This window comes from Hylobates moloch, unplaced genomic scaffold (genome assembly GCF_009828535.3).
Source record: "Hylobates moloch isolate HMO894 unplaced genomic scaffold, HMol_V3 SCAFFOLD_16, whole genome shotgun sequence".
In the NCBI taxonomy this organism is placed as follows: domain Eukaryota; kingdom Metazoa; phylum Chordata; class Mammalia; order Primates; family Hylobatidae; genus Hylobates; species Hylobates moloch.
Window position 1 is genome coordinate 59,494,431 of NW_026652291.1, and position 14,492 is coordinate 59,508,922.

General features: G+C 43.4%; 3 gene segments (V, D, J or C); all 3 read left to right on the plus strand.

The window, feature by feature from the left end:
* LOC131381433 (T cell receptor delta constant-like) overlaps window positions 1-8,400 on the plus strand; it is a 43,238-nt gene extending 34,838 nt beyond the window's left edge. Inside the window, 4 exon segments of the C gene segment in view lie at window positions 5,499-5,777; window positions 6,341-6,445; window positions 6,816-6,929; window positions 8,139-8,400. Of these exon segments, the coding sequence occupies window positions 5,499-5,777; window positions 6,341-6,445; window positions 6,816-6,928 (497 nt within the window).
* The window catches only part of LOC116484549 (T cell receptor alpha chain constant-like), a 544,481-nt gene that overhangs the window by 451,485 nt on the left and 78,504 nt on the right, over window positions 1-14,492 (plus strand).
* The window catches only part of LOC131381434 (T cell receptor alpha variable 41-like), a 175,309-nt gene that overhangs the window by 143,181 nt on the left and 17,636 nt on the right, over window positions 1-14,492 (plus strand).

The window sequence follows — 14,492 nt, forward strand, 5'->3', positions numbered from 1 at the left end:
ACAATAGAGAACTCATGGTCCCCTACTGGAGACATTGTCTACTGGTATCCTACTCCAGTGTTTGGAAATCCAGGGGCTATATTCTGGTAGTTTGGGTAGCTGCCAACAGTCAATCACTAAGACCAGTTAGGAGAATAGCCTTCAGACACCTTCCAAAATGCCAAGTCCGTTGGGAGAGCCATTACCTCTTACATGATTAGGTATTGATTTTGTTTATTCAGAGGAAATAAATAAGTAGGGAATGGTACATGAATGTGGCTAGGCTATCTGACCAAAAGTCCAAAAAGTGACTGGTGCTGTCCACATGGTCTCTGCCTCTCAGAGAATAATGTAAACTTATAGGGGTTCTCCACTGCCTATTGCCTCCAGGCAAATGGTAGAAATTGGTAAGTTTTCTTATCTTTGAGGGGAGAGAGACTAGGGCACTGAAAAGGAGGGAAACAGAATCATGTCGTAGCTGATTGTAGTCTGATTGATGTTTAGCCAATTGCATCTGAGCAAAAAATACTGTGTTCATTTTCCCCAAAAATCATTTCCACTTGAAATTTGGAATTATCTGCAGTGTTAGAATCAAATCTTTGAGGCTGTGCCTTTGGGAGTCTTAGGGAAGAAGGAAATTGATGAAACTGATGCTTAGCCCCTCTGCCAGGATGCTGACCATGCTCCCCGATGACACTCCATTCGCTTCTCTGGTTTTCTTCTCCTGCAGTGGTGAAATGTAATATGATGATGTGAAGCTCAGGTAGGGGATGTGAAACTTTTCAAATCAAATCCCAAGTCCTTAAAGTTTTGACAGTGAATAATGGCCCTACACAACTGTCATTCTCTTTTGCCTGGCTCTAGCCCAAGGATCTTGATTTTTGGTGATGAGGCAGAGTAATTCACATGGTCTTTAAGTTACATTGCACATGATGACTATATACTCCTGAAACTTATATCTGGATCCAGAGTCAGGAGAAATTATAAAACAAAAATAAGCAATGCAAAGCAAGCACTGGCTTCTCTGACCTGCGTCCATGACACACAGCACCAGTGGGCTCCCCAGCAGTGACCAATTTCTTGTTCAACCCTCAGGTCCTTAGAAAGCCTTTCGCCAAGCTCAGGGATTTAGAAAGCAGGTTCGTTATTATTGTGAGACTCAGTCTGAGTGATGGGGGAAATTAGGTTTCTAATCAAAATTGTGTACTTGTAACCCAAGAGAATGGAACCAGAGTATAATAAGAATGGAACCTGTTTCTATAACCCTCCTCTCCTCAACCTAACATTTGTTGTAAGAAAGGTCAAGTTAAGTGCCCCATCCCTACCCTCGAGCTATTGTGTTCTTCTTGGATGCCCCTCTCAATAAACTGGGAGTTAGATTTTCCACCATGAGGGCAGCTGTTGGTCACCTGCCACCCTCTTCTCTTGCTCTGTCTCAGCCCTGCCCTGGTATCTCTTGGTTGGGGATTTCACCCTCACATCTCTATCCAGCAGTTCAACTATTATTAGCTTCAAAGGGAACTGAGACTCTGTGTACTCAGCCCCTTGGTCTCATCAAGAGCAGCTTTGTAGTTCTCTGAGCTGTGGGGTCTCTAGGCTGAGACCTGAGGCTGGGGAGGCAGGGCACAGATGTTACAGCCCAGGCCCCAGGGCCAGCTCCAGGCTAGTTACCTGTGAGGCACTGTCATAATGTGCTCCTGGGACACCCGACAGATGTTTTTCGGAACTGGCATCAAACTCTTTGTGGAGCCCCGTGAGTTGATCTTTTTCCCATATTTCTAGGGATAATTTGAGTCCTGGCACTGGGGCTGCAATCCAGTTTGCATTATAAATTATAACTAGTAAATGAAATTATAACAAGCAGACAGAGTATTACAGATGTGAAATAGGCCAGAGTGAACACACTATACTGAGTCACTTAAGTAGCTCTGTAACTCTTTTTATTTTAATATATATATACTCTATATTAAAACAATAGCTCCCATTTATTTCTGAAATCTTCAGAGCAGCCCAAAAAACACAAAGAAATCTAGAAGAACTACACTAAGAGTTGGAGCACTCAGGTGCAGGGGAGACAGTGGGAGGGATACTTCAGCCCCAATTCCTCAGGAAGCTGCTTCATCTCTGCACATCCCTTTGGCTAAGCTAACTAGTATGCATGCCTCCTTGCAAACTGAAAACAAGTGTCCTACAGCTTGGAAGATTCTGGAGAAAGGTAGTTAGCATGGTCAGAGTAATTAGGTAGAACAAACTTTTATTTCAGGGTTTAAGTTAAATCCCACATTGGCAGAAAGTCTTGAAATTCTGGGTGACATTTATTACAGTTGTTGCAATTCTTAGGGGATCAGTAGGACTAGCTATGTGAATCTAAAACATAGGTGACTTCTAAGTTTATAAATTAAGAAAGACTGTTCAGGAATGGCATACACTTTTTTGGTATTGTTTACCAGCACATAAACTTAGCAATATATTGGTGTTCATAAATAAGAGAAAGTCATAAGAGAAAGTCTGAAAATAAAGCAATTTTCCAAAGAAATAACACTTGAAACACTTGTTGCAATGTAATTATGTTTGTGGACCAAGAACAAAAGACTACAAGTTCTTCAAAGATAAACAATTAAATCTTTAATCTAAATTTTGGACTACAATTTCATACAGCTTCACGTTTGGGCTTAAGTCAAATACAAAATAGACGAGGATGCATAAGGCAACTATATTGAGTGCAATCCAGTTTTTAAAAAGGTTTAATCCAGTCAGACATCCATTTCTTTGGTTACCAAGATGCCAAAGAATGGATTCGATAAGATACTTTCTTTCAAACAATCATTTTGAAAATATAAACATTAATGTAGAAAGAGGGATTCAGAAAAATGTTTTATCAAATCAGTGCATTGTGCTCTATCTGAAATACTGACTAATAGAGTCAGAGCACAATATCATAAGTGCATGACCTTCTTCAGACATCGGTCTTTTCAGTTACATTGTATTATTCAAATTACTCAAACCTAGTCTCCCCAACCCAAAGTGATGATTTGACAACCGCCTGATGACTTTAGATTTTAAAATTCTAGCAAGCCTTGATTATCCAACTAAATCAGACTAGGATTAACGGATACTCTTAAATAAACAAGGAGATAGGGTGTTTATTTTATGGACAAGTTTCTTTTGTAACTTGTAACTCCCTTGAAAGTCAGCCAGAGTACGTCTCAAACCAAAGTCAAGATAGTGAGCAAGTGTTGCACTTATGAAGGGAGGTGAGTGAGCAATGCATGTGGTTTCCAACCGTTAATGCTAGAGTTATCACTTTCTGTTATCAGGTGGCTTCAGCTATGCAAGGAAACCAAACAGCGGAAGTTTTCTCAAGCAGGTTGAAAGCAGGTTCCAAGAAAGCCCTTTGAAAAATTTCTAATCCTCTCAATTGTCCAGAACTAAAGCCAAAAACATAAGGAACCAGATTCTTAGGAATGAGTTTCCTGCCCTGAGTGACTGAAACAGAATCAGTCTTTTAGCTGAGCTTCTCAGCAGAGGAAACAGGGAGAATGATGATGGTAGTGATGGGGGGTTTCTCTGAATAGTTGATTTTCTAGGAAAACCATGATCAACTTTGGTCCATTTACAAAGCCGTGATCAGCAGAAACTTCCTGACTAGCAATCGCTCCCTCTCAACCAGATATAACCAGTTGATCTGGCAGTAGCTCTACTGCTGTGAACCTCACAGCTGAAGCCCAAATTCAGATTCAGGATAAAGCATTAGAAAAATTATTTATTTTCACACAAAAAATTAGCCAGGTGTGGTGGTGTGCACCTGTGGTCCCAACTACTGAAGCTAGAGGAGAGTTTGAGCCAGGAGGCGGAGGTTGCAATGAGTTGATATTGGGCCACGTCACTCCAGCCTGCGTGACAAAGACCCTGTCTCAAAAAAAAAAAAAAAGGAAAAGGAAAATTACTTATCTTCCATTTACACATTCATTAGCAACTTTTTGTTCAGCAATACCTAATGTCTTGATTATAGACCATAGTAGATAAAAGTACACTGGAATTCAACATTTTTTTCATTTGATATCAAGAAGCCAAATTCACCTAATTTTCAAATACTAAGGGCCAAATTTACAGGAGCAATTAATATTGAAAGTCAGCATTAAATTTAGGATTGAAAATATATCTAGATCATCATTCACAGGTTGGTTGTGTTTCTTGATTTCAGGTATTAACAGGGCTTTTTCTTTAACAGTTATTTGAAGATAGCCTAAGAATCTAAGTCTCCATGGACACAACATTTATCACAAATCAAAAACTTCAGTGAGGCACTGTGTGAAAGAATCATTGCTACCTCTCTCAAAGCTTCAAGACTTGTGGTCTTAAGGAAAGAAAAAGATTCATGTACAGGATAGTAGTCCAAAGTGAGACACGAAAGAAGAGAAGGCCAGGAGGGAACCCAATCCTGGGACCAACATTCTACAGTTCCTCTTAGATTAAAACAAGAACGAACGGGCTTAAATTGGTTTTATTTCTTTAAGAACTTCCTGAAAAATGATCGTTGTTATCCTCTGATTAAAGAGTCAAGGGAAACTATACAGTAATCAGTCCCCTACAGAAGAACGAGTATTCACCTAAAGGCAGAAATGTGTACCACCTACCTTCAGCAGATCCCTTTCCAGCAGATCTGGAAGGGATGGTACCCTTCCATGACCCCAACACTGCCATCCTCAGAGCCTCTGAGCCAGTTATGCAGTCCTTCTCAGACCCTTGATTCTTTAAGTGACAGAATGCAGAGCATGAGCACCTGCCCTGATCTACCATCCAAGGGCCCATGCATTTACAAAAAACCAACTGGTGCAGACAGATATTCAGCCTGACCTAGATTGTCCAGAGGATTGATTAATAAAACACAGATAATCGGCTGGATGCAGTGGTTCACGCCTGTAATCCCAGCACTTTGGGAGGCCAAGGTGTGCGGATCACCTGAGGTCGGGGGTTCGAGACCAGCCTGACCAACATGGAGAAACCCCCGTCTCTACTAAAAATACAAAAAATTAGCTGGGGATGGTGGTGCATGCCTGTAATCCCAGCTACTCAGGAGGCTGAGGCAGGAGAATCACTTGAACCTAGGAGGCGGAGGTTGTGGTGAACCGAGATCGCACCATTACACTCCAGCCTGGGCAACAAGAGTGAAACTCCATCTCAAAAAAGAAAAGAAAAAAAAGAAAGAAAAAGAAAAAAGCCACAGATAATCAAAACCCAGATGATCCAGAAACTTCTTTGTAGTTGTTATTTTCCATCTGTGCTTCCAGCCCTATCTCCTAGCAGCTCCTAACTAGAAGTCAAACTTACTGCCTTTCATTTCTGCTCCCCTTGCCTGTCCTTTCACAGAGGTGGTAATAAGCCCAGGTCACTAACAGGATGCATGGAGGTCTGGATTGTAATGTTTGGCTCCCAGGGTAATCGAGGTAATTGCCACTGTTTAACCCCCACAAAGTTGTGAATAATCATCTCACCTAATAAGTTGATTATATTTGCAGAAAGTCAGCCTCACACCAAACCATCCGTTTTTGTCATGAAAAATGGAACAAATGTTGCTTGTCTGGTGAAGGAATTCTACCCCAAGGATATAAGAATAAATCTTGAGTCATCCAAGAAGATAACAGAGTTTGATCCTGCTATTGTCATCTCTCCCAGTGGGAAGTACAATGCTGTCAAGCTTGGTCAATATGAAGATTCAAATTCAGTGACATGTTCAGTTCAACACGACAATAAAACTGTGCACTCCACTGATTTTGAAGTGAAGAAAAATTCTACAGGTAGGCCATTTCTGGCTTCAAGGGGCTGGCGATTAAGGGGAACAATAATTGGGTGAAAGGGAAGTTAGAGATGTAACTGTGGACAAATCATTCGCAGTATAGCATCATACTGGAAATAAGACTTAGGCCCAACTATAGCCTGCCATTGGCAGGGGAGGGAAATGCTTGGCATCCCTAAGATGGAATCTAAAGTAAAGCCCATCTTATTTCATCCTCATCTCTCCTCTTTACCAACCACTGTCCCCTTCATACTAGACTCTGGAATTGAAAGTCCACGTGCATTCTAATCCAGTGCTAAATTCCAACAAAGGGCAATGCGGCCCATCATGGGGCTAAGAATCCTAGTTTTTCCCGTATATTGGTGTGCCTGGATGTTGACCTCATGGTACAATGAAAAAGGCTCGAGTGGGAAGCATGTTGTATAATTAGCTGTGTGACCTTAACCAAGTCACATCCTCTGGTCCTCAGTTCACTCACCCAAAGTCTCCTCTAGTTTTAAGATTCTACAATCCTGTGAGCCTCTTCACTCCCAAAGTAACCCTGACCACTGCTGTTTGTTCCAGATAACCTAAAACCAATGGAAACTGAAAACACAAAGCAACCTTCAAAGAGCCCAATGGAAACTGAAAACACAAAGCACCCTTCAAAGAGCTGCCATAAACCCAAAGGTTAGTTCAAATCAAAGGGCCAACTTCAGAATCAAGGATTAAAGCAAACTCTGTAATTGTCCACTGGGGCCAAAATGTATCAGATTTCAAAAGAAAACACAAACCATGCTGAGCCCAGTTGGTTCTGCGGAGCCTCTGACTCTCCCAGCAGGGTTTACCTGGCTGTCGGCATCGGTTTCCCAAGCTTGCCTGGCTGGGTGTCAGCAGCAGCCTAAGGTCTCTGACTGCTATCTGGCACCATGCTGGCCTTGCAGGCTAGAAAGAACTAGACAGACTTGGGGCAGGCTGATATCAGTGTTGCAGGCCCAATTTCTGGAAAGGAATTTCATCTCTCCCTGAAGCCACCCTCTTCACTCTTGTTCAACCATAGTTCATACCGAGAAGATGAACATGATGTCCCTCACAGTGCTGGGGCTACGAATGCTGTTTGCAAAGAGTGTTGCCATCAATTTTCTCTTGACTGCCAAGTTATTTTTCTTGTAAGGTAAGAATTAGCTGCTTCTTATTCCTATCTCTACCCACACCATGATGCACATGGGGAAAGGGGATTTAGAAACGGTAAGAAACCAAGAAGCATTGGAAAGGGAAAATAGAGACATACTTAGAATTAATAAGGTAGGCTGTCTCAGCTACTCAGCAAAACAGCACCCATTTCCTGTTATCCTTTCATTTTGAGTCAGACTGAAACCCATTAGGTAGTATAATGTACCATTTTTCTAATATACCAGACAATAACCCTCACTTTTACCCCAGAGAGAAAACTGAAGATAAATAAGGAGAATTCATCTTCTTTACTGCTATTTTGTTCATTGACCAAGAGACCATGGGTTATTTGCAAGGCCATAAGTAAAGCTTTGCCTGAAGAATATCCAGAGGAAGCAGAACCTATCCTTGCCCTGATAAGGGGAATGCCAGCTCACACTCCTTAATCACAGGACCAGCCTGTCTATGCGTGGATCAGCCTGTCTTTGGGATGAACCTACACACAGCATTAGTAGTGAACAGCTCACTATTAGCTACTCAGGATGCATACACAGTTAGGTCTGAGATGTCAATTATTTGCCTGCTACTTGCATTCCATTCTCAGGTAATCTCGTACACGAAATTGAAACCAGGGCCTGGGTTTGCGTGTGAGGCTCCTCCCCCTCACTCCTTCTGCAATACTCACAAATGCTCATCAACCCCAGCTCCTGTTCTAGGAACAACCATAGACTTGGAGTACTTGACTGATCTGACCCAGACAGTAAACATACCCAGTCATCTCAAAAAGGGTGTCCAGCTCACCTGTTATTTTACTAACCGTCCCAGGGACACAGGCAATGTGGCTGGATAAAAAGAGGGCTACACTAAGAGTCAGAAGATCTGGGTTTTATCCTGATTTTGACACTAACTTACATGTTACCTTAGCCAGGTTTCTTCATCTCTCTGGGCCTGGGTTTTTGCATCTGCAAAACAAATGAGCTAAAACAAAAATAATCACCAAAGGAGAACAAAAGAGTTTCATGACTTGTGCCAACACTGATAGCTGAACTAGCTGAGCTATTGCCATGTGTAGATGGAAAATGAGCCACAATAGATTAGTGATGTCTGCAATGGTACAGTATAGCAAGTACCGGCCAACCGCAGACTACATGACCCCTACGATTCCTTCTAGCACTGACAGTCTATTCTATAACAACTTTCTTCACTGCAGGCTGACTGGCATGAGGAGGCTATACTCTTGAAGAAACCAAAGGCTTACAAAATTGCATCTCCTTGGCTTCTGACTTCTTTGTGATTCAAGTTGACCTGTCATAGCCTTGTTAAAATGGCTGCTAGCCAAACCAATTTTTCTTCAAAGACAACAAACCCAGCTCACCCTCCAGCTTGATGGGAAGACAAAAGTCCTGGGGAAGAGGGGTTTATGTCCTAACTGCTTTATATGCTGTTTTATAAAGGGATAGAAGGATATAAAAAGATATAGGACTCGTTTTTTTTACTCCTACAACTGATACACTTTGAAAATGATGTTTTGTTCCTCTTGACTTTCTTTACCTTTTGAAGTAGAAAGTGAGAACCAACAGGTTCACCGCTTCATTCCTCATGAGGAAAATAGGCCCTGGGAGAAGAAGAGCGGGTGCCCTTTTATCTAAACATGGAAGGCTCTGCTCTACTAAGCACTAGATTTGCTACAAACTAGCATCATCTTCTTCCTCCTGTCCTCACGGCTTGTCCCACCCTCTATGTTCACTTCAGGAGCCACACTAGAGATTCTGCATGGAGTGGAGGAGGACAAAGTTTCAGCACTTTCTGCCTCTCCTAGTACTTTACAAATGAGATTACATTTGAATTCGCTAATACTTTATGAGCAGGCAATGCGGTTTCCAAAATCTCATCTAAATACTCTCCAATCTATTAGCAAAGATCAGAGTAAAATACAGAGGAAAGGCACTGCTTTCTGTTAATTGATTTAACATGCATAAGTTAGCTCCCTCTGAGTTCCAGGCACTATACTGAGAGTACAAAGAAGACACAAGTCTGCTTTCAAGCAGCTCACTGTGGAAGTGTTTTTGAAGGGAGGAACAGAAATGAGACCCCTATCTTTCCCTATAAAAACAAGATTTTTACTGTCTTTTGCCTGCCAATCTGTGTTTGAAATCATTGGACACTGATTCTCTGGCCTGGGACTTTGGTATTGATGGTTTTCTGCCTCTCTTCTCAGCCCCTGCCTCTGTTGCATTTATTAAACTGCATTGTGTGCACCTCGCCTCTGGCTTTACTCTTTGCAGATCACCACAGGGGGAAATTCGGCTCTGTGAGCTCACTATTAGTCAGCCAAAAGCCAGACTGAACTTATGGGTCACACCGCAGTTTCCTGAGCCCCAAGCCCACAGAGGCCCTGCCTTGGAGACCCAGCCTCCGGTTTCCTGCTGCCTCTGCTGATGCCGCTGTCACAGCAAGAACAACAGCAGCACCTGCAGTGTGGCCAATGACCTCTGCTACTCCCACCTCAGGAAGGCCACAGCCTTTTCCAGGAGCACTGCTCAGGTAGCAGAGCCCTAGCAACCCGTTATTGTGGTTCCTCAGCACCTATGTGGAGCATCAAGTGGGGGTTTATGAGGTTACAAGTGTAAGAGTGACTGTCGCCAACAACTCCCCTTGCCATCAGCGACAGCAAACTCCCCTATCATGTCTACTGCACCTTGTATGTGTAAAGAATGCTGATTTCCAAGACATTCACAAGTTACCTTGTGTAATATTAGGGGGTTTCCTCTGAAGTTGTTAGGAACAAAAAGATCATATTCTCATTTTTCGGGTAAAACAAAAATGCCCTCTCCTCAAAAATGTCCAGAGTCATTCAGGGAGGCAGGGATATTGCTGGGAGCAGAACCAAGGTCTCAAGATTTTCAGCCCAAAGTTCCTGCTATAAGAGCACACTGCATCCCCAAATGAGGACAAGATATCAATGTGAGTATCAGCTAGAATGAACTTCAGGATTGTCCCATATTTAGCATATAAATGAGCCACCCTCTAACCCACTATGCCAGAAAAAAAAAAAAAAAAAATCCTGGCATATCACAGGACCATGAATTTCTCACACCAAAAGGAGCCTCCAGAGGAGATTTAAGGCAAGAGCCAGGAGGGATTATGGCTGCCTTCTGATCTGGGGCCATGATATGTGAACTGTGAGATGGACATGTGACACACCCAGTAGGCATTAGAACAGAAGCTCCAGAAAGCCAAGCCACATGCCCAAGGCCTTTGGCTCCCCCATCCCCTGTTCTTTCCATTGCTCCATATAGTGGCTACTCTTGTCCACTGTTTCTGAAGAGCACATAAACTGCTGCCCAAACCACTCACTGATAGAGCCACCTAGGGTACAGCTGCAGGAGAGAGCCCTGGAAGCGTAACACTGCATCTCTGGGCCTGTCATTAGCCAGCTATATGACTCTGAGAATGTCCACCACGTCTCTGGACTGCAGTGTAGTTTCTATAAAATAACGTGTAAGGCCTCTTCCATTTCTAAGATTATATCTAATAACTCTAATAGTTCTATTAAGGCAGATAATTCAAGAGAAGAGGAAGGAGGGACTGATTCCCAGGGACTGAGGGTGTGTATCTATTTCAATATCACATAGTCAGTTTGCCCCAGAGGAAATTTTCTCTGCTGGAGACACCACTGAGCTCCAAACTCAGGGACTTGGCAGCTGGAATTCTGGAAGTCACAACTTTCCAGGAGTGCCTCAGTGCTCTGCAGTGAAAAAAAAGAAAATGTTCTCCAAATAAAATAAGTAAAATGGAGGTGTCAAAGAACATCAAGGAGAAGGTGGCTGGATATAAAAAGATGCAAAAAAGAAAAAAGTAAATTGGTGAAAAGTCTTTTAAGTAAATACCTTCGTTGTCTAACTTAATTTTTTTTTTTTTTTTTTTTTTTTTTTGAGACAGAATCTCGCTCTGTCACCCAGGCTGGAATGCAGTGGCACCACCTCGGCTCACTGCAACCTCTGCCTCCTGGGTTCAAGCGATTCTTGTGCCTCAGCCTCCCGAGTAGCTGGGACTACAGGCGCCTGCCACCACGCCCAGCTAATTCTTGTATTTTTAGTAGAGACAGGTCTTTGCCATGTTGGCCAAGCTGGTCTTGAACTCCTGGCCTCAAGTGATCTGCCCACCTCAGCCTCCCAAAGTATTGGGATTATAGGCATGAGCCACCACATCTGGCCCTAATTTAATTCTGAAATGAAAACAGATCAATTCATAATAATGGATAAATGATGGTGGTGACTAAAATAAAGACACTGCTGACGGCCTCACCTTAGATGGGCCCTTTACCTGCACCTGAACCTGCATTCTGAAACCCTCACAGAAAATGCAGCACAGGCTTGTCAAGCCCCATTCTGTATCAGGGGTGACCAGGGCACCAGGGACACAAAGACGATGCTCCCTAAACATGCAGTTCTCCCTTGCCTACCAGGAGTCATTCAGGTGGCAAGGGCCCACTGAGTCAGAAGTGGGGAGATACTCTGCTTCTCTGAAGCCAGGGTGCTCCCCTGGATCTGACCAGGCCATTTATTTCTCAGAAGACTCTTTAGGTCACTTCTAAAGGCCAGGCTGGAACACAAAATGGCTAAGAGAAGGATGCCAAGTCCCAGATATGACCTGCCCTAAGAGGTAGCTCTGCTGAGGTGTGCCCCAGGAGTTTATGTTAAGACTTCCTGGGCACCTGCATCATCGTGCTCAAGGCACAGTAGTAAGTGGCACTGTCTTCAGTCCTTACTGGAGAGATCACCAAGTGAAAGGCTTTCTGGGTCAGAATGTGCTTCACAGAAAACCGTCCTTGAGTAAAATCTGCAGCTTGAGATCTGCTGTTATCCCCATAAAAGACAAACTGAAAGGAATAATCTGGCCTTATCCGGTACCAGAATAAATCTGGATTTGAATATACAGTGTCGTAAGTGCAGAGCAGTACGACCTCACTGCCACTCGCCACGGTCTGGTCCGGGGAACTCTGGGTTACTTTGTCACACAGCATGCCCCTGTCTGTGAAAAAGACAATGAGGAAATAGTGAATTCTGCACCCCCCAGACACTGAGTACAGCACATGCCTAGCCCAGAAGAACTCAATGAGCAGAGGCAAGAGAAGGACACAGAAATAAAGCCAAAGGCAGAAAATAACCAAAAACCAAGAGTGCAAGAGAAATAGCCTTCAAGAGTCAGGGAAGGAGAAATGGGGTTATAGAACAAGTGGAATGTAAACAAATGAATCTACTTACAGAAAAACAAAAAGCTAAAGCCCACAGTAAGAATCATCTTTTCTTGATATCAGGGCAGAGGACATACAACAAAACAGGGTTCCTAAGACCTCGGAGACTATCTGACGGTTCTAACGAAAGAAGACAGGAGGAAAACAAGAGGAGACTGGCAGCACTGACGGTCATGTGACTGATTCAGCCGTGACTCCTAGAGGCAAATGCGCTAGGCCAAGGAAACTGCTATTGCTATTATGATTTTGGCCCAACCCATCTTGAACTAATACATATGACAATGAAAATGGATTGCTTTTAAAAAAGAAAAGAAAAGAAAAAGAAAGGAAGGGAGGGAGAGAGGAAGTGAGGGAGGAAAGAAAATTACAAGACTAATGATGGCTTTCTTGGATATCCAACTGCTACAAAAGTAGGTAACTCTCCATTTCTGTATCCTCTGGTCACAGACTGGTGTACTAGTCCATTAATTACACGTCGTACTTTGAGTGACACTGTCTCATAGCATCTAACACGGCTCCACACACTTTGTTCTATTCAATAAATGGAATAAATGAAAGAGTATCTTGGACAACTCCCTTACTCCTCTGTGTAAAGAGGGAGGAAAGGGGGTTGGACCAGATCCTTTGTAAAATCTGTCCTAGACCTGAATTCCAGAAATCTTTGATTTCAGATGCTTGAGGGAGTGTCCTGATCCTAAGTGCTTCTTGCACTTCACCAGCTTGACTTTCCATCTCTCACTGGGCCCACTGCAGCACACACTTGGCTCCAGCTGGAAAATCCTGAACAGAGCTTCCCGGCAGGTGAACTGCCATAAGTGGGTTACAAGCTTGCTGAGCTAGTGTTCAGAGTGCCCATGTACCTGGGGTGGCTGGAGCCCCTGAGCCAGCCCCTCCCAGTCAGGAGCCCTACAAATACGGTTTTCCATGTAAGCCATCAATATGACAACAGTTGGGAAGCACTGCTGTGAAAAACAGAACACTGACTAACTCACTCCCCAAAATGCAGGAGTGTTCCTAGGAGTATTTCTAGAAGGTCCTTCATTTCCCTTTTTCCCTACGTTCACTTCATCAGTAAGACCTGTCAGTTCTACCATGAAAATATATCTCCAATCCATCTACTTCTTCCATCTCCACTGCCACCACCTTCTATAAACACCATCATCTCTTATAGGGACTTCTTCAATAACCCACTAACTGGCCCCCTTGCTTCTGCTCTTGTCCCTGGACAATCCGTTCTCCAGTTCTTCATAAAGTGTACATCAGATGATGACAGTTGGACCTCCTTCCCAGGCCTGTAACATCTGCAAATGATCTGGCCCTTGCTTCCTCCCCAGCCTCACCTCACATCCGCTCCTTCTCTTTCTTCCGTTCAGCTGCAGTGGCCTTCCTTCTTGTCCCTTCTATGTCTCTCTTTTCTAGCTACCTGAAACTCTGTCCCCAATTTTTCACAGTTCTCAACTCCAACTAAATTAGTCACCCATCCCACCCATAACCAACCTCAATTACATCTCTGTTCTTATTTTCCCTCACATCACTATCTGAAATCATCAGATTCATACATGTTTATTTTATGTCTCTCCCATCTCACCTCTCCCCTACACACACACACACACACACACACACACACACACACACACGACAATATGAACTATATGAGGGCAGGAAGCTTATCTTTTCACTGATATGTCTCCAGCCCCTGGGCTTGTGTTGACCACATCACAGACAATCAGTAAATATCTGTGTTAAAAAAAAAAAAGGAATGTAATTTCTTCACTTAAAAACTCACCATTCACCTAGATTTAGCAAATAAAAATACAAGACACCCAGTTAAATGTGCATTTCAAATAAACAACAAAAATTTCCGTAATACGGGTAGTTGGGACATGCCATATTTGGAACACATTTATACTAAAAAAGTATTCCTTGTTTATCTGAAATTCAAATTCCACTGGGCATCCTTGTTTTATCTGGCAATGCTAGGCATGCAGAATACCAAAAGTAAGCACCAGGCAGGCCAGAGTCCCACCATGAGCATCTTCAGGGCCCCTGGATGTGGAAGAGGGATGTTCAGGGCCCAGGGGCTGCCTTACCCATGCATTGGCTGCCCAGGCCTGCACTGCCGCCTGTCGGCAGGGGTCCAGTCCACGAGACCCAGCTCCCTGCTGGCGGAAGTCCATTTCAGAGCTTCCCGTTCTCCCAAGCCCAAGGATTCTGCTCACTCCCCACCCACAGTCTCTTAGTGTCTTTCCCTGCTCTAAAGATGTTGTCTGGGCTTGATATTTATATGAGAGCTGACTGTTCCCTTCC